At 40.9% G+C, this 19,130-nt stretch overlaps 1 protein-coding gene across 5 annotated transcripts in view; it reads left to right on the top strand.

Moving 5' to 3' along the window:
- LOC119005768 (vacuolar protein sorting-associated protein 13B-like) overlaps positions 1–19,130 on the top strand; it is a 324,995-nt gene that overhangs the window by 92,654 nt on the left and 213,211 nt on the right. The window contains exon 20 of one of the 5 annotated variants that reach the window (XM_037073681.1): positions 7,550–7,912. The exons of the other annotated variants lie outside the window; for them this stretch is intronic. Within the exon in view, the coding sequence (XP_036929576.1) occupies positions 7,550–7,728 (179 nt within the window). The 3' untranslated portion in view covers positions 7,729–7,912. Of the gene's footprint in view, positions 1–7,549; positions 7,913–19,130 lie in introns of those variants that run through there. 5 annotated transcript variants of the gene reach the window in all.

The raw sequence follows: 19,130 nt of genomic DNA, 5'->3' as shown, positions 1-19,130 counted from the left end.
ATACATATACTCACATGCTGTGCTGTTTTCAGATGCATATGCCTTATTTTCATGCTTCAGTGTTTGTGATTGACTGCAGTGCTTTCAGTGTTTCCCCACTGGTCATGTATGTGTGATCTCTGTGTTGTCTCATTTCTTAGAGGATGTGACAGGCTCTGGAAATTGCCAGCACTTTCCTTATGGATCCTCTAATTCATCCCAGAAGGGATTTCCTCAATATCTTACATCTTCCCTTTATTTAGAGCTCAGAAAGGACCCTATCGGTGACGTCACTTCTGAAAAGATATATTAGGTCCATTAGACAGCTAAATTCTGTACTCATAGCCAATCATAAGTCTCCACGCAAGTCTTGAGCACTGTCTTGGCATCTTTTGAGGACACATTTGTAATCTTGAAATATTTTAAGAACAAAACCACAAAGCACATTGGGGAATGTTATTTTTTATTTGTGTTGATATTTTGAATAATTGAACGCATAGTCCAGCATTTAAATGGCAGCTTTGACACATGTTTTAATCACAGCTCTCTCGCTCTTTCATGCAAAGTTAATTCACCAAGGAGATAAGTGCCTTTAAATACTGCCAGTGACATCTGTTTTTTGTCTATTTGTTTACTAGTGAATTAAAACAAAATTCCACTTTACTTAGAAAATGAAGAGATTATTGGGTTGGGTGGCTGGGGGTGGCGGTTTGAGGGAGTCCCTATACACTTGTAGAACTCCTGCAGATCCAGACTAATGTGTTTTCATTTAACACAGTTGAGGTTGGAACATTCTAATAAATTAAACACAGTTAAAGGCGTTGGTTTGAACGCTGAAGAACTGAGCAGCCCTGCTTTGAACTGGCCTCTTTTATAGATCCAAAGGCTTATATGAATTTCATACTTTGCCATTAACCCTTCGCATTACAACGTGATTGTCCTCAGATGATTCCTCCTAATTGACTAGTCATTCCAGATGGACCTACCAGAGTTAATATATTTTTGGCAGTGGCAGAAGACCACTATAGCCAATCTTCTTTTTCATTATCTCTCTTCACTTTTGAGTTAAACAAAGCAGCAATCCAGGTTGGGAGGCTGAATAAGAAGGACACAGGTTAGTCGCCCACATCGACCTAGCTAAGAGCCAGAGACTTGACATCCTTCATCAGCACAGGACTGATACCTGTATTCCCTGACTGGTATTAGATCTATAAATTATTTGTTAATTTGATCAGAGTAGAGCAGTGCCTTAAGGATCCCTAGGACCAGAAATCAGGATGACCTTCATTGCAACACTGAGCATAAATTATCATTGCTACTCAATTCAGGTTGTTCATTTTGATCCCTGGACAGTGGCTCGCTGGCTTGCTATCCTCTATGGCTTGGTCTTGGGCCTGTCACAGCTGATGGATGGGAAAGACTAAGGGGGCCTTGGACGGGGCAAGTGTGATGGAATAGAGGGCCAGAGGGCGTGTGAGGAGCTGGGGTTTATGTTGAGCCTCAGGGCGAGCAGCAGCCTGCAGGTGTCCCCACCCCCACCCTGACTTGCACCAGAGGAGGAGGGACCAAAGGGTCGGGTGGGCTTTATGATCATAGAGAAGACGAAAAGAAAGAGAGTGAGAGAGAGTGAGGGATAGCATGTGTTTTCCCCAGGCACGCCAGCAGCTGCGAGACAATGATTTATGCTTTTCTCAGAACTCTGGGATCTCAAAATGTTACATTTAATCAAGCACACTGAGAGCAGAGCAAAAGATGTTCCCTATAAAGCCCTCCAGTTTTGATCTCTTTACCATACCATGGGAGCTATGGGAATAGGGGAACAAAGTGATCTTTAATCTTAATTTAAACATATTGGAGGGAATTATGAAAGCTACATGGAATTAATCCATGGAGAATTCCAGTGGCGCAGTAATACTCAACATATTTAGTTTTTAATAGATGTTAAAGCTGTTTTCTCCTCAACTGTTCTCCCCACTGTTTTTGTACCAAACAGATTGAAGGAAGAAAATGTTTCAGATATGCAATTGTATGCACACACGCACACACGCACACACACACGCACACACACACGCACACACACGCACACACGCACACACACACACACACACACACACACACACACACACACACACACACACACACACACACACACACACACACACACACAGAGTAAATAAAATGCAACCAAACTCACTTTGGTGATTTTTGAGTTTTGGTGTTCCACTCTCCAGAACGCACCTTTTTAAAATTGCTTTTAATGTATAACTTGTCTCTTTCTTTATATTTTTGTGTTTCTAACCTGTCAAGTGCACTTGTATACCTGAAAAGTGCTATATAAAATAAATGTGTTATTATTAATAATAATAATAATAATAATAATAATAATAATAATAATAATAATAATAATAACAACCACAGTATACAATCTTTTTTGTATCTGGGTTAAACATAAGCATCTTCTTCTTTGCTGTTTCTTCTGTATGAAGCATCCATATAGTTGTTTGTGTGTGTGTGTGTATATGTGTGTCATTTTCGTGCGTGTGCGCAAGTGTGTGCGTGTGTGTGTGTGTGCATGTGTGCTCTAAGAGACCTGTCCACAGCATTCAGAAACAGGTGGGATCTTACAGTGCTCAGGGTCTGTAGACCCAAAGACTAATGAGAGCAGGTGGGAATGAAGCGCCACCTGACTTTGATCTGACCATTTCACACCCAACACATATGCATGCACTGCACTCGTTGAGTAGTGCATGCACATACCCAAGCATGCATACACATAGGAACACTTGCTCTCATTGCCTTTTCTCTGAAACCGTAGCCATTGAATGGGTTGCACTGACACCAGAGACGTGGTGTGAATTTTGGGATCTCCCTCGGTAGCCTCCTTCATTACAATCTGTCAAAGTTCTGCCGTACTTTCATATGTCCATCTATCATGCTCTTTTTCCCTCCCTTGCATGTGTTCACTCACTCCATTGAGTGTTAAATCAACAGTCTGGCTTTGTCTCAGGCAGCAGCTTGATGGCTTTAAGCTGCTGGCCTGAACCTTCTCTGGCTGATAGACGTACAGTAGACAAAATGGTACTAAAAGTACATTTATTGCACATCCTTGTGAGAAAACACAAGAGGCCATTTCTTAAACTAATCTTGCATTTGATGTGAGTAGCTCTGTGGCTGTTGGGACCTGACCAAAACTTCCTTGGTAGTGATTATGAACACCTGGGAGACTATGTCTGTATATAAATACTGTACATTTTTTCAGAATACAATTACTCCAGATTTTACAGCATCAGATTAAAATGGGTCCACACTCAATTTTGGATTAATTCAGTTGCATGAAACTTGACCATATGAGTTAAGTTGTTCCATTTGTTTATTTGTTTGAGAACCCTGTAATTTCCTCAACAATCTGTGTAATCTTCAAGGCAGCCACTCTCATCATTTCTTGTCAGTCAGTGTGTGTGAAGCAGAGCAGGTAATGTGGAGATTAGACCCGAGGGAACCCACTCAGAGCCGGCTTTTGAGGTCAATCACGGCCCATTACTGGAGCTGTTCATCTGTGAAGTGTTGGGCTACTTAGGCCACTCTCACAGTGCTTAAAGCCTTGCTGGAGTGTGAGGCTGAGGGGCAGGGGGCAGAGATTGGGTACAAGGGGATCACGGCTGAGGCTAGCGATGGGGTTGGGTTGGAGTGTGACCAGGGTTAAAGCTGCTGTGCAGGCTAGCCTCCACTCTTACATGATATTACAGCTCCCATGTGACGACTTTGGCATTGGTCATTTCACATCTCTACTGAGACTTTTTCAGTGTATATCAGTTTCAGATTCAATATGGATAGATATTTGGATTTGAGTTTAGACTTGAGAATAGATGAGGGCAAATGACGCTTTAATGATTCCTGGGGAAGCTGGTCATGGTAACAGAATACACCAAACAGAAAGTGGAATATAAATAGCACATTGTGAAGTCAGGGAGTGTCAATGTAATACAGCCAACATTACACAAGCAACACCAGAACAGCTAATGAAAACATTAATCAATGAGAAAAATATGATCATTTATAGCATGTGAACAGGTGGTAGTAACAACGCAGCAATGTTTAGAAGAGCTGCGTCTGAAGATGGACTGACTGGAGCTTAGGGGAACACAGTGGTCAACTTACAGGCTTTTTTGGTGGTAGCTGTCAGTCTACGGCATCAAGGTGACACTTAAGTGAATGAGATAGAGATGAAGATTTAGTCTTTGAGTGTGAAGAGAGGTCACTCTGGATCACTGCTCTTTCACTTCTTAAAGTTGTCGTCTAGGTAGAGCAGGGTCAGAGAAAAAGAGGGAAGTAATTAGCTTTTTCCCCCGTGTGAAAGTGGAGAAGATATTAGCTCATCAGTTGCATTAAGATGATCGCTGTAAAGATCTAATGACTGCCTTTAATGACTATGAGAGGGCTTTCTTTTATCACAGTTGCTTCAGTTTAAATTCAATTTCATTGCTAATGCAACACATTCTAAAAGTCAACTTATTTGTCAAGCATTTTCAACCCAGTTTACATTCTCTGCGTTACATTTAGTTTGTTGGCCAAAAGTTTTGCGTCACACTGAATGTCATTTCTTGTCATTTGAATCTTCTATTGAGGTTCTCAAAAGAAGAGTTTAATGTTGTTGTCAGATTTTGTGATGGGATTACCCTAAAAGTTTTAAAGCTGAATTACATTTTGTCAGTAGTTATATATATGACAAAAAACCAAAACAACAACAACAAAAAATAAACAACGAATGAATGGTGCTCTTAGATTTGTGCAAGACAACCGGTTTATACAGATGTGTGCCTCCCTTTGTGTGGCAAGCAGGAGATAAAAAGCAGTGAAATGTTTTTTTTGCAAATTAATAATTATACATTTTCAGTAAATTTTGAGTTTTGGACACTACGTCTCTCTGAAGTTATTGGAATTAAGATCGCATGTGTGGAAAACCACTAGGATTTATTTCTATACATAGCATAATATTAATAATATAATGTTGCCTTATCTTTATCGGCAACTGTACAGGAATCACTGGTTTTAATAGAATGAATAGATGAATAGACTTGCAAAAAAAACTTTTTGACTTATTTTGTACAACCCTAGCCTAAAAAACAGAAAAAAAACCTCCTAAATCTCACACTAGTGAAAGGAATTGTATGCCAGCCCACATGATTTTGAAAATCTTCGATTTCCTTGTATCCAGTTTTGAAAGCATTTTAAGAAATCTGTTTTTGGGGTCAAGAGGCCAGTTTAGGACACCTTTTATCAATTGTTCAACAGAAGAGCTGGACTGTGATGTTTGCCATCAGATGAGTAGTGTCTCATTTAATGTAAGGTTTTTATGTTCTGTTCAAACGGAGACTTCACCTACAGTACTTTTGTATGCAGCTGTTCCTGCATTTTTTTGTTTTCTTTGTGCGGGAGGGGGAGATTCTTGCCCCTTGGTTTCTTCAGCAGCTGGAAAACAGTAATCTAGCTTGTCAGCTACTGGGTGTAATGTAATTCCCAGGGCACCCTGATTCATTTCCCGCTAAGGTGCAATTCATTTTTAATGTTTGTCAGTGATACATTCAGTGAAGAGCCTGACACAAGCCCCCCACAACCACTCCAGTTCTATATACTCCCATCGTTTCAAAGTCCTATGTGACTGCAGAGTTAATACAATGAGTAATTACAAGTTAAGCTCTTTAGAGAGGGAGAGATAGAGTACAGGTTCCACCAAACCCAAAGTACTTCACCAGCTGTATTCTTAAGATTCTTCATTCATCATTAGTAAGTATAGGAGAAGGAAAGGTAATTAGTGTAGTTTTCACTGGTTGTAAAGCAGAAACACACAGTGCATGTTGTTGTGTATGTGCTGTGAATGGGATAGGGCATGCTGACTCTTTGCATAAGTGGACAGTGTTAATCCCTTATTCACTCTGTAACATACAGGCTGTTTATACTTTGTCAAGTTCTGGGCTGAATAGGAGGGATGGAAGAGGTCAATTTAGTTAACCTTATCTAATTGAATGTTGTCACTGGATCAAAGGTCGTCACATTCCACACAGTCGGATCAAACATCGCACAGCACAATCAAAACAATTGGCTTCCCCGGATCAGCTAATCAGGGGCTTGGGGTTTTATTCTGACAAATCAGAGGGGATAATGTCCGGACTGACTGCACAGGGCTAGGACACTGTCTTATGGTATGCGCATTTGAATTAGTTCAGTTGTACTGGTACATTTTCTGTTTTATCCTGTGACAAGTTTAGTCCATAAAATATTATTATATCCACTCTTTTTTTTATAAGTATAACTATTTGTAGAAAAAATGATCAGAATCCCCTTTTCTTCTCTTCTTGTCACTGATAATGTTTTTTCTGCCTTCTCTTTTCATTGTTCATGATAGATTGTTTAGATGTGCTGATGTGACAGGCTGTGGTTTAGCAGTTGCCCCGCGACAAAGAATTCCCCCTTCAAATACCTCCCCATCTTTGCTGGTTACAAACAAACATTAATTTGTGGTGGTTCCCTGATCATCACTCCACTTAGTTTATCAGTGTCACTGTCTGTGTGTGAGCCATGCTTCTGTCTTTCATCTCTCATTATTGCCGTTCCAGCCATGAATGAGATCAACATTATTAGAGGCTGGTTACTGATTCATACTGTGCCAGTCTAAAGTCACATACAGGCTAACCAGAGTTCAGACAGATGCCGGATTGACCTAGCAAAGCAGCACTGAGGCAAGCTGGCTGGAGTTCTGTGCCGGTAGCCAAACCAATATGTGTCTCGCCGCTTGAGTGCCCATCAGAAAACACGCGGTGGGCGTGGGAAGGGGATGAGAGCCCATTAGCTTCTTCACAGCTCAGCTGCCACGGCGCACCTCCTCCCTCATACCATGCCCTTCCCTCATCTCGTCCCCCCCTACACTCCTCCACATCCACTTCCCTCCAGTTCAATGCTCCACATGCATTTTCCCATGCTGCAATGTTGCCCAAATCATTTTGTGTGCACACAGTGGGCAAAGCTTGACCACACAGAAGTCCAGCAGCACTAGCTTTTCAAAAGAAAAAGGAGGAAATACTAAAATTCAGTAGGCAAAGTACAGTCCCACATTAAGCAGCAGTGATGAGGATGAAGAGATGATTAAAGGGGTTGAGGGGAGAGAGGAGCTGAAATGCAAGGAGGGGTATGACCTTATGTTCTTGGAAATTTCTTTTGATGCTGATGTGGGGATTATTACTGGAGCGCTCTGTGTTAAGATGTAATTAATTAAGCTAATTAATCGAATGGTGGTTATGGCGTTGTGGTGTAGGTTTGGGCGGGTTGGTGGTGAGGGAGATTTCTCACAATTCTCACAGAATAAAAGAGGCACAGTAATTAACTAAATCAGCCGGTAGGAACCAGACCCAAGGGGAGGAGGGGGTTCAGTGAGGCTGAGTAAAGTATGGAATGTGACACAACCCACCCTAATGTTGAATTCTCCCATATAACTGGCTTATTCTTACACACTCTCATTCACACACACAGAAGACTCTCAATAGTACCAATTACAAGGTCTTTGGCTCTTTTTCAGGGTTGGCTCGTGTTCAGAAACACTGTTGGTGCCAGCAAAGGGGAGAGTTTCGCATCATCTGTTTCTTCAAGCGAAAAGCTGAAAAGTTAATTATGAAAGGTTTTGTTTGCCACATAACTTCTGTTGTTCAAATTGTATTTCTTTCTATAGTCCAAAACCACTGTGATTTGTCCCACTGACAGACAGACTGAAGAACAGCTTCTCAGAGTCTTTACTCTGTCGTCATGTATTTATCCCCTAAATATGGAAGCAGTTGCCTTTCCTTAGAGTTCTTTAATGTTTCTTTTTTTTCTATGCACGGCTCTCATTTGTCTTCAGAGCCCCCCAAAGACCACACAGGAACATCTTTTGTGTCATGTCCCATAAAAAGAACCAAGAGTCATGCTGGGATGACTAAGTAGATACAGGTTTGACCAGCTCAGTACAGAAGAATGATTGGCAGTGGACTGAAACAGATTCAAAGCAGCATTCTGTAACTATCTTTGCATTCAAACTACAGCAAAGAGCATGTGTTGGTACTTTAGTTTCAACTTGTGGTTGTTAGAATTGTCATCAACTGACCAGCTACATGTAAAGAATATATTTGTTAAATGGTGAGAATAGACATTGCAATGCGGACATTATGTTCGGTGGTCTATGTTCATATATATGAAAATTCAAGGGAAATTTTCATATATTACTATTATCTGTTTATTTATTTCTTACTTCTGCTGCTGAAATCCACAAAAAAATAAAAAGCACATTGAGAAGTAATCGCAAAAACAAAGGCACAATGTCTTCATTAGCAGATGTGGAGCTTTACCATGATGCTGATCTTTGTTTCACAGAGTGACTGAGGTGGTTTGGCTCTGCTCTGATCAATAATGGTTAGAGGGAATGGGTGCTCTGTAGTCTGGTTTATGTCAGCCTGCTCTCCACTGTTGACCTGTGACATCAGTAGTCAGGCCCCAATGAATTTGAACCAGTTCAAGAACCAACTCTCCTCCCGTTGTTTTTCTTTGTTTTTTTTCTTTTTGTACACTGGCTACATTTATCAATATAATACTAGTTTTGGATTTTATGTTCATTGTTAAGGCAGAAAAGTTTTTGTAAACCAAAAATGAAAAATATTGTTATACAATATTGGTGGAATGACAGAGACACAGAATGAGCATATATAAAAGCTTTAAGCTTTAAGAAAAAAAAAATGTTTTTATGTATTTTGGATGTTACATGAGACATTTAGTCCTTTTCTGTTGGGCTTTACATTCTTCTCTTTTTCTTGCTTAGTGACACACTAACATGCTTTAAGCAGACTTTCTAGCAGCAGCAGAGCCGACCTATAAGTGGTGTTATTTGTCAATGATTTATTGTGTCCTTCTGCACTCAGAGTGAAATATACAGACCAGGTCCAGAACACTGTGCTGGCCTGCCCTGCTTTGTAACCCCCATCCTACTCGCCATCACTCTCTCTGCTCTTTTTTTCATGGATCACACCCCTTCACCCTCCCTCTGTGACTTATACCCTCCTCACTTATGCTCTTCTTCCCCCTCAATTCTTAAAACTGATCCCGGCCCCTAGTTTCTTACCCCCCACCTCTCTCACCCCACTTAACCTTCATCTGCTCTCCTGCCAGGTTGGGCAGGAATGTTAATGGAAGCTGTCGATGGGAACAGATTTGGAAGGTGATTGGGAGATCCACCCAGAGCAGTCTCTACTGACTGGGCTCTGGCCCAGAGAGAGTTATGGTGTCTCGGGTGAGGAGAGCATCCAGCTCCCTTGGCCCCTCAGCCTCTCCTGGTAACATGAGCCTGAGTGTTTCTGAAGGCCATACAAGCCCTTGTGCTTGTGACTGGTCATCTTCAAATCTACTAAACTTTTATGGCCACTTGTCATTCTCTGACTCTGTTCTCTATGCCTGTTTTTCTCTCATTTTTTCTTTCCCTTTTACATAATATATCTGTTAAATAGGCTCAAAAAAGTATAATGATAACTTTATTTTCCCAACTTGCCAGCTTGTGTGCTGATGAGTCATTTTTTTGATTAAGTTAGGCTTGCTAGTTTGTAGCTTGTTCACCTCTATTTACCTTTCTCTAACCTTTTGCCTTCACCTTAATCTGTGTGTCAACTGTATCAGTCACTCTGGCGAAAATCAGCACTGTGGATATTCTGATGCCTTTGCTTTCCTGGGATTTCTTTAAATTTTCACAGGAAGAGAAATAATAAGGCCTAAAACGAGCACTCCCCAAAACCCAAAGGTTGTCATTATGTCATGACTCGCAAACAGACATCATGACATTTAAATCTCTGTGAGATCAGAGAGGGGGAGGGGGACGGATACAGACCGACCTGGCAACACACTCATTACCGAAATTAATAAGGAAAACATTTTACCCGAAATGTGATCTTGTGTTTTGAAAGCTGTCACTAATGTGTGTCAGTAACCACAGTATGCATTAGCTTAATCAGCTTTCAGACTGCACAAATGTCTGGACTGGGACGGAGGTTTGACACCCAGCCTAAGGGCAACATCCTCGCTTCTGTGAGACTGAGTTTCACAGCCAAGGTGCAGACTTTGCTCCAGGGCCTTTTGGATATCATATTTGTCTGTGTGAATTATGTTAAGTATGATCGAAACAGGAGCAGTTCTGGGGTTCAAGATGTTCTTGATACAGTTTCCAGCACTCTCTATCCTGCTGGGGGAGAAAAAGGTGGCACACTGGCTAGTAACCAGCAGGCAGCTAATTTATCTGATCGAAGGCGAGATGAAAGCAGTGGGGTGCACTTAAAGCTCACTGCAGTTGTCTGGCTGTGTGTGTGTGTGTGCTTTTGTGTATGCATGAAGAATGTGTAGTGTGTAGGTATTTTGTACCCATGTGTTGAACTGTATGTTAAACTACTACACATGATAAGAGTTTCTACTGTGCTTTCATTGGTCAGTATCAGCCTGAGGCTCCTGTCTTTAGGAGTTAAAGGCTTGTAGACCATGTAGCCTACTACGTATCACTTTAGAATTAGTAATGATTAAGCTTAGACCCACATCTGTTATATAAATACCAATATATACAAGAAAACACACTAGCTTTTACCCCACAAACCACTAGCACTTGCACTAGCACTAATGACTCTTAAAACACATGACACCGCAGGGTAAAGCCTCAGCTTCAACCTCTGTCAACCCCTTGCAGCAGGGAAGTAGTTAAAGGTCATTACAACATCAAATCCTTCCCAAAAGAGAGGGCGTTTTGAGGGTTGGTGTGTGTTTATGTGACTGTATTTGCCTATTTGCTATCAAGGACACAGAGGACGATTGGGGAGCATAGCACAAATGCACTGGTATTATGCAATGAATCTCAAACTACTGGCTAAGCAACACAGTGCATCACAGGTTTATTTGTATGAGATGTTGATACAACATTACTTATATGTATCAATGAAGAGAATTAGAATCATAATAGAAGAGGTTGTTACAAATCGCATAAGGGGAGGAAGTGAACACTGCTGACTGACTGCTGAATGAGTCTGCTCTGTTTTAAAGTGTCACTTTGAGGCCTGGTTTTTCAGACAGGCAGAAGATCTCGGGCCAGGTGCAGACACTAAATCCAGTCTGCTTCTCCACACGGGGAGATAGATGACTTGTCTACATGTGTGGTGCTCTGTGTGCAGTAGGCCAGAATACACAGGAGCCTGTTACCTCATACAGAAAATTGGATATGTCTGTATGACTGCATAGTAAATAACATCTATGAGATGTGGATAATAGATTTTAGGCAACATTGTTCAGGCATTTTACATCAGCATTTATAATGAAACATCCTGATTTTGCTTCACCTTTGTGCAGCATTAGCCACGTAATCAACAGTTACCATACTGTTCCTGAGTTCTGGCCCTAAACACCTTGTGTTATGATAGAAGGTGATAAAAAAAAAAAAACATCAGCAGTTGTTGACAAAATTCATGTTGTGACACAACTTGGTGTCTCGTCATGTTGCATTTCATCTATTCATAAATTGTTTTGTATAGGCGATAACAGTTCAAAGATTTTGAGGGAAGCGCCACCTCTAGTGGATTTGTTGGAAATCCATTTGGTGGACTAACCGTTAGTTGACCCCTACCTTGGTCACTATTACACTGGAGCATGAGCTAGAATTATTGCCCTCTTTAAGTATAAGTTATTGGCTTTAGCTCCTTTATCCTAGCCGTATCAACACATTGATCTAATTCTCATTTTCTCTCTGATTAATCGCCATGTTTTGTGACTGGATCATTGTCCTCTCGGTGCACTTTGCATATTTTTCACATGCCGTCAGTTTACCGCTTGTTACAAATCATTAAAATTCAAAAGAAAAAGTCTTTTATCTATGTGGACATGTGCTAATGCTGAGTTTTGTTGTGGTAAAAATCTTGGAGCAGAACAGTCTGCACAAGACTGTTGTGCTTTGGTGCGTGTGTGTCTGTGTGTATTTTCTGTTGCAAGTGGGTGTCCGGGGTTTGTGTGCCTTTTTGTTGCTGAGCTTGGCGCCTCTTCTTGGCGTTCTCCAACATTACAGGATCATTGAATCACTCTCACCCTTTTACCTCCATCTGCGTCTGACAGACAGACGCTCTGCCTGTATGCGACAGGGCTTAAATGGGCAAGGCAGCAAAGTGACGTGTGACAATCCTGAGACGTTGGAAGGCCCCAATACTGAACTAATAAGCCAGGCTAATCTGTAAACCCTGTGATGGCCGACACTCTCCCACCACCTCTGCCACCTCAAGTGTGTTGGCGACGGCATTTCAGCGCCGCCGCTTCTGGATCCTTCTTAGCCTCTGGGCCAGTCAGTCAGTCGCCCTGTCAGTCCAATCTGCCCAGTCCGTCAGTTTTGTCTAAGAGGCTTTTTAATGCCCCTTGATTAAGGTGTCAAAGGTCACGCCGTCGTGCTTTTCCTCAGCGTGTAGAGGAGTGTGAGGTGGGATGGTGGAGGGGACTTGTAGTGCGACAGCGTGATAAGAAGCAGACGGGGGGAGGCTCGGCAAAGGAACCTTATCTTTAAGTCACATGGTAAATTTATAACCCAGTAGAACTGTAGAATTGTATGAAGTCCCACATCAAGTCCTAGCAGTACTTCTAATGGTGTGCACTTCAACCCACGCCACCACCATAACCAGCCTTCAACTGCAGCCTTGTCAATCCTCCATCGATTAATGCTGACAGATATCTGATTTTGATCTTTTGCTCCCACCAACAAATCCCAAAACCAACTTTGAATTTATAGTTTTTATTTTATTTTTTTTATTTTATACATTTATTTTTAATAAGTTGTTTTCAAAGATTGTAACAATATGTGCATTTCAAAAGAAAAAAAACAGAAACAAACTGTCATCATTCAAACAGAAAGAAAAAGGCCTTGATGCATTTTGATTTCAAGTTTTCAAATAGCCTTGAATAATAATTAAATAATAAATGAAAGTAGAAAGAAACACGTGTTATACATGTGCGTATGGATGTATATTCATAAAGGTAGCCATATTCCCACATAGAAAAACAATATTTTTGATGACAGGTAGATCTAGCATGGTCTAGTTCTGTGATGTCAGGTCGTGCAGTCTTGTGACCCTCTAACCTCTGATGGTCTGTCATTCCAGACCCCTGCAGTGACAAGCTTACGCTGCTGTTCACACCTCTCTTATCAGCCACCAGTCCTTCACTGCTATCAGAAACCTTCACAGGAGCTTCCTCTGTTGCCACAGGGAAGCGAGAGAGGCTAGAGAGGCCACAGAGTCCTGAGCCAGAGGTACACCATGTACAGGAGTGAAGCAGTTTGGCAAATGGATTTACCAGTAGATTTAGATCCATAAATTATGTCTACATAATGTATTGATGTATTATTTTAGAATTTAAGCTACCATAATAGGTTCTTCCTGCAAAATCCAGTGTAATCTAGTGTAATCCATGGGTGTGAGTTGAACAGACCTTTTTGAAAGGAAGATGCCTTATCTTGACATCCAACAGATCCACTCAGCTGGTGCCCACACAGTTGGTGGTAGGGTGAACATGTGGTCCCACAGCAGCCTGACAGGGAGCTACCAGGGTATCAGAGTTGTAGAGGGGCATTTCAGAGACATTGTTGAACCCCCTGAGCTTGTCCCAGGTGTGAACATGGGGTCATCCGTGCCAAGGGAGGGAAAGAACAGCATACAGCAGCAGGGTGCTGGAGACGACTGTCAGACAGACAGACAAAGGTCTGATGGTCTCACTCCATCGACCAGTAGACACTCTGGATAATGGCTCACTCCTAGTACTTAGTATGTGTTGTAAAGTTTTCTCATGTAAGTTGATAAATAACTGAATATCTAAGAAGTTAGATACAGTATTTAACCCCTTTCAATATAATGCATTCCAACTTAACACCACCGCAACATTTAACCACAGTATGTGAAAATGAGTCAGCATTCTTATGAATTTAGACGTAGTCTAAAAAGAAACAACACTTTTCTGATTTAAGCACTGTGTATTACCACTGGTTTGCTACATAAGTAATTGATCATGACTCTTGAATCATTTCACTTGTGAAAGTCTGTGCACCAAGTGAGACTCCACTGACAGAAAATGTGACTGAGGTGAACACTGCAGCAGTCTGCCTCTGAGTAAAAATGCTGCACTTTATGGACACTGAAAATTTGGTCTTGAAACGGAGGCTTAATAAACACCATTTGGAACTTGAAAAGAGTGCGGCATCATGGCTGTTTGTGGTCTCTGCTTTAATGCATGTGAGTAATTACTAGCAGCTTTTGAAATGAGCACACAAAAATGTTACAGAAAACCCAATTACTGCATTGGGACTGGGGGAAGACATACAGAAAAGGATTAAAGGGCTATAGGAAGGATTTGAATCCTTCTAATGTATTAGTTGTTGTGCACTTGTTCACTTTTGGTCATATTTTTTCTTTACAGATAAATACAGAAATCATTGGTTTCTCTGACTCAGGATTGGTCTGTGCTTCTCACGTGTTTGCATGATCTTCTGAATTGTTTATTGCCCACGCTTTGTCAGGATGACGCAGCATTGGGTGGGGTGAGTGTGTGCCGAATTTGGTTGGAATTGGTTGCGGTTTGGTAGCAAGTACTACAGTAATACTTGGTTTTATATGAGTGTGTGTCTCTGCTTTGCCACATGTGTTACACTGGTCACTGGGCTCTTCATCTTTGTGGTTTGCCCTTGCAAGCTGCTATTAAGACAGGCAGGCACAGAGAAAAACAGTATGAGGCAGAGGGACGTGTAAAGCTATGGGGAGTTCAAGATGGGGCATTAAGGCAGACAAACAGACCAAAGGCTTAAACATCTGGGCTGGCAGAATATCACACACATAGACACTGGGAATTGGACAGTGTTTGTGGCAGAGATGGTATGAACCAGGGCAGAATGTTTGAAAGAAAATCATACAAGCAGTAAACACAGTGTAACATGGATATCTTTGTTGTGGAATTTGAAATAAGATTTTAAGTTTCCCATTAACAGTATTTCCATTAGTGTCTCCCAGAAATATTCTGTTTCAGTACTGCAGTGTGTTGCCTTTTATGTAGTAGCCAGACAGTTCGGGCTTACAGTGGTGCAAGCGAGCACATAGATGAAGGGCTAACAGGACAACAAACCAAACAAACCCACACAAAATGTAAGATAGGCCACAGATGTGACTGTTGTGGTTGCTAAGCAGTTTGACAGTCCAGGAGGTCATACAAACTTCTGGTATGGGGAGCAATAGCACAAAACTCTGCTTCTGCAGCATGGTGTAGCAGTAACATCTCCAGGCCTGTTTAGGGAATGGGTCACTACAGAGAGACCAGGGCACCTCCCTCTGGGATCTGTGGTTTTACTGAGACAGCTTTCTGGGAGGCCAATAGTTCTTGTTTGTGTGTATACATCTGTGTTTCTGTGGACGCCATTCAAAGGACAGCGCTGGCAGACTGGCTTTAATATTTTTAGTACAGTATCTAAATGAAGATTTTATTGTTTGGTTTGGTCTGTTTGGATGTTGGGCTATATTCAAAAAATGGAGAGGTCAGGGTGCTGTTATTTGTAGAGTTGTTTGAAATTTTGATTCTGTTTGCCGATTAATCCTCGACTTTTTAGCTTACAGGTGTTTGTTAGTTGGGTGGTCTTTAAATGGACGTTTCTTATTTAGGCGGCTTGTTTTTGTTTGACACTCAGTGGCCTTAATCTTTGTTTTTAACGTTGTTTCCTGCTCTCTCTTCAGTTGTATATACGTCATAGCCATACTAAATTCCTTCCCGACATCTCCCATTCTACTTTCCCTCGTTTCCCCTAACTTTTTCTTTCTTTTCTTCCCTTGTGTGACACTTTGATATTCCTCCTGTCTTATCTTTTTTCTATCTCCTTCTCTCCTCCAAGTAAACTCCCCTCTCCTTCAACCTCCACCCCCATATTCCCTGGTCCGTTCTTGCTCCTCTGTCAGTTTTTAATGAAAAAGCCTCCGTGACCTTTTCCAGGTCCTTGTTACATCACTGCCCCCTTGTGGTGTGCTGATCATTATGTTGAGTTTTCCCCTCACTGTCACATTGATGGTAGACCATGGTTTGGGCACACTGAACTTACCAAATAAATTATCTCGGGATTGATCGTTTAGCCTGATAAAACGGAGTAAAGCAAATACTCCAAGTCATCTCTGGTGTTTTATTTAATCGTTATTTGATAAGGCCAAGCTGGGATGACATATGCAGATCTGTTTGACCTTGCAATAAGTGGTTGGCAGTTCAGGAGCAGAGTCAGCTTAAGTCAGCTTATTAATAGATAATTCCAAGGTACTAGTGCAGCAACATTTATTAGACACATTGTTGTGGTTTGGTTGTGGACTTGATATCTCTGATTTGCAACAAGAAGAATTATGTCATGATGATGACAGCATGAGCTGACGCAAAGCAGGCAAGTGGACCAAATCACTGTTATTGTGAACGAAATAAATGGAATTTGTTAATCACTCTGTAATAATATAATAGTTCTCGGATGTATAATATAGCTAGGCTGTGTTTCTCCCATTTCCTCTGACGGAGTTATACAGACACAATCTGGAGGATGCTCAGCAGTGGTTTATACAAGAGGAGGGTAGAAGGCCAGGAGTGTTGGAAATTATTTTTTAGGAAATTGCCATGATCATGCAAATATCCACAGTCACTTTCCAAACGAAGCTGACGCTCACCGCGAACACACAGGCACGTTATGAATATGCAGGATGGGTGTGTGAAATTCTCTCATAAACACATCTAGCCTTGGCTTAGGCAGGCGCGCGTGTGTGCGTAATTGTGTGCGCGTGTGTATACATGTGTGTGTTTGTGTGTGTGTATAACTGCAGAAGGAATGTGGCCCTTCAGAGGTCCTCCCCTTTATAAATAAATGTTTGGTGATGACAATATTAGAGATATGTTAAACATGAGGAGGGTAATTTTCTAGTCAAATAAACCTCAGATCTTGTGGTGCTGAGGGGGGCACAGACGTGTCTGCATTTCTGACATGCTGAAAAGAAAGAAAGAATGAATTAAAGAGAGAGAGTAAGACTGCTATATAGAGAGATACATGAAAATATGAAATGTAAAAGGTTGAGGGGGGCTGATGGTGATAGAACTGGTCTGATTTTTAACACAGCTTCATCTACACATCCCCTCAGTGATCTGTTGTTTGTGATTCCTTGTCCCTTAGTTTGCCGCTGTCTTACAATAATACTTGCAGCCTACTGATCTTTGATTTATCTTTGGTGATTTTATACATAGAAAAAACCATGTATACACTTATTAGTAACAATAACATATATAACCTGCATCGTTTCCTTCCATACCTTAATACCCACTGTGTTCTTGCAAAGTGAATAATGACATGACATCCCTGCAGACTGCCAACATTTAGCCAGACTTGGTAACAACACAATACTTTATAGTAGAAATCTCACACAATCAAAATAGATATATTTGTAATTAATGAAATATGTAAGGGAGAAGGAACAATAATGTTTGAACATGGGCAAGGCTTTTGGGTGTAGTTAACAGTTCTTTCTAACTTCAGGTGTAACCTCTAATTCAGATCTCCCTCCTCCAAAGTCTTCAATATTAGATTGAGTAAGATTAGGCTGTGCTTTTTGAACCATGGCATCTGTTCTCTAAATTAGTTCCTTATGAACAGAGCTGTTTTATTTTTTGTGCAACTCACTTTAATTAAATTGGTATTGCTCAGAAGAGATTAAAGATTTTGTAGATAACGCTAAACCAATAAATTCTGTTACTCTTGCCACATGAAGAGGTGTTTTATATTTATGTATCTCTTCCATAAAATGTGCCTGTGCCTTTGTATGATTTTTATGGCCTGTTTTCAAAATTATTTAATTTAGAAAGTCATGTTGTTGTTTTTTTTGTTTTGATTTTCTTCTTTTGCAAAAATCATAAATATTACACAGTGAAATTATCACAAGTTGAGATCACAGTACAGAGTTCAAAGCCAGTGTATTATATTACACCCCGAACCAGACATGAAAGTCTGGTCCTTACGTTGAACTTTGTGAATTCCAGACTGTTTTCTCAGTCTCTCTAATTTAAATGATGTTTTGAAATGTCAGGTAAACGTCTGTGATCCTTTCTCCTCGGCCTTTTGTCTTCATGGCCTTCCTCAATATGTGTCTTTGATTTACACCATTCAAAATTAGATTTTTAGAATTGAGAATATGATAATGCTGTTTTTATCCATTCAAATAAACATTAGTTTATGCACAGTCATTGAAAAAACTTCCTGGACATCCTTCCTCCAGGAGTCTTACAGCATACCCGGTAGGTTGCCTAACAATCCCATCTTGCTTTTCTCAAACCAGACCAGTGTCATGGAGTGAGGCTAGCCTCCTTGTATGGTGTCATGGACCCATGGCATTGCTTTGTTGCTCATCTCCCTTTTTATCACAATGGTGCATTACACTCAACACATGGTGCATTATGTAGGATGTACCCCAAGCAGCAGCAGCTTTCCTCTGAGGGATCATCCAGTGACCTTTCCTGTGAGCTCCTTTGTGTTTGACAGCAATAGATGTAATCAGACATAGTAAAGCACTGGAGGTAGGTCGTTGTGGGGTGAGCCAGCAGCTCCACCGATTATGTCCACACTCCCAGAACTTTATGGTGGGCTGGGATGAGAGGAAACCTGAGAGGATCAGGCAGGGATCAGGACCCGAGGACAGCCTCAGTATGACTGAACCCTAAATGTGAAATGGACAGAAGTTTAGAGTAGTCCCGCAGATGTGACTGCAGTTACCAGTTAGAATTTGAGAATTATCTGCTGCAAGATATTTTACAAAGTTTAAATGTGCAACTTATGTCCGTTTTTATGACAAAGATTCTCATTGAGAAAAAGATCATTAAGATGATCTCTGAATGTAACGCACTGGTCATCTTGAGTACTTGATTATGATTTCTATAACTTAATTTTTTTATGGAATGAGTGAAACACATACTACTTTGTCACAAGAAACATTAATAAAGTTTGGTTCAAGAATTAATTTATTATAGGTCTTCTGAAAATGTGCTAGGTCAAAAAATATACCAACAGTAATTCTAATATTTGGTGTAAT

Source organism: Acanthopagrus latus, chromosome 17, assembly GCF_904848185.1.
Source record: "Acanthopagrus latus isolate v.2019 chromosome 17, fAcaLat1.1, whole genome shotgun sequence".
Lineage (NCBI taxonomy): Eukaryota > Metazoa > Chordata > Actinopteri > Spariformes > Sparidae > Acanthopagrus > Acanthopagrus latus.
Note: the sequence above shows the minus strand (reverse complement) of the source record. Positions and strands in the feature narration are given on the sequence as shown.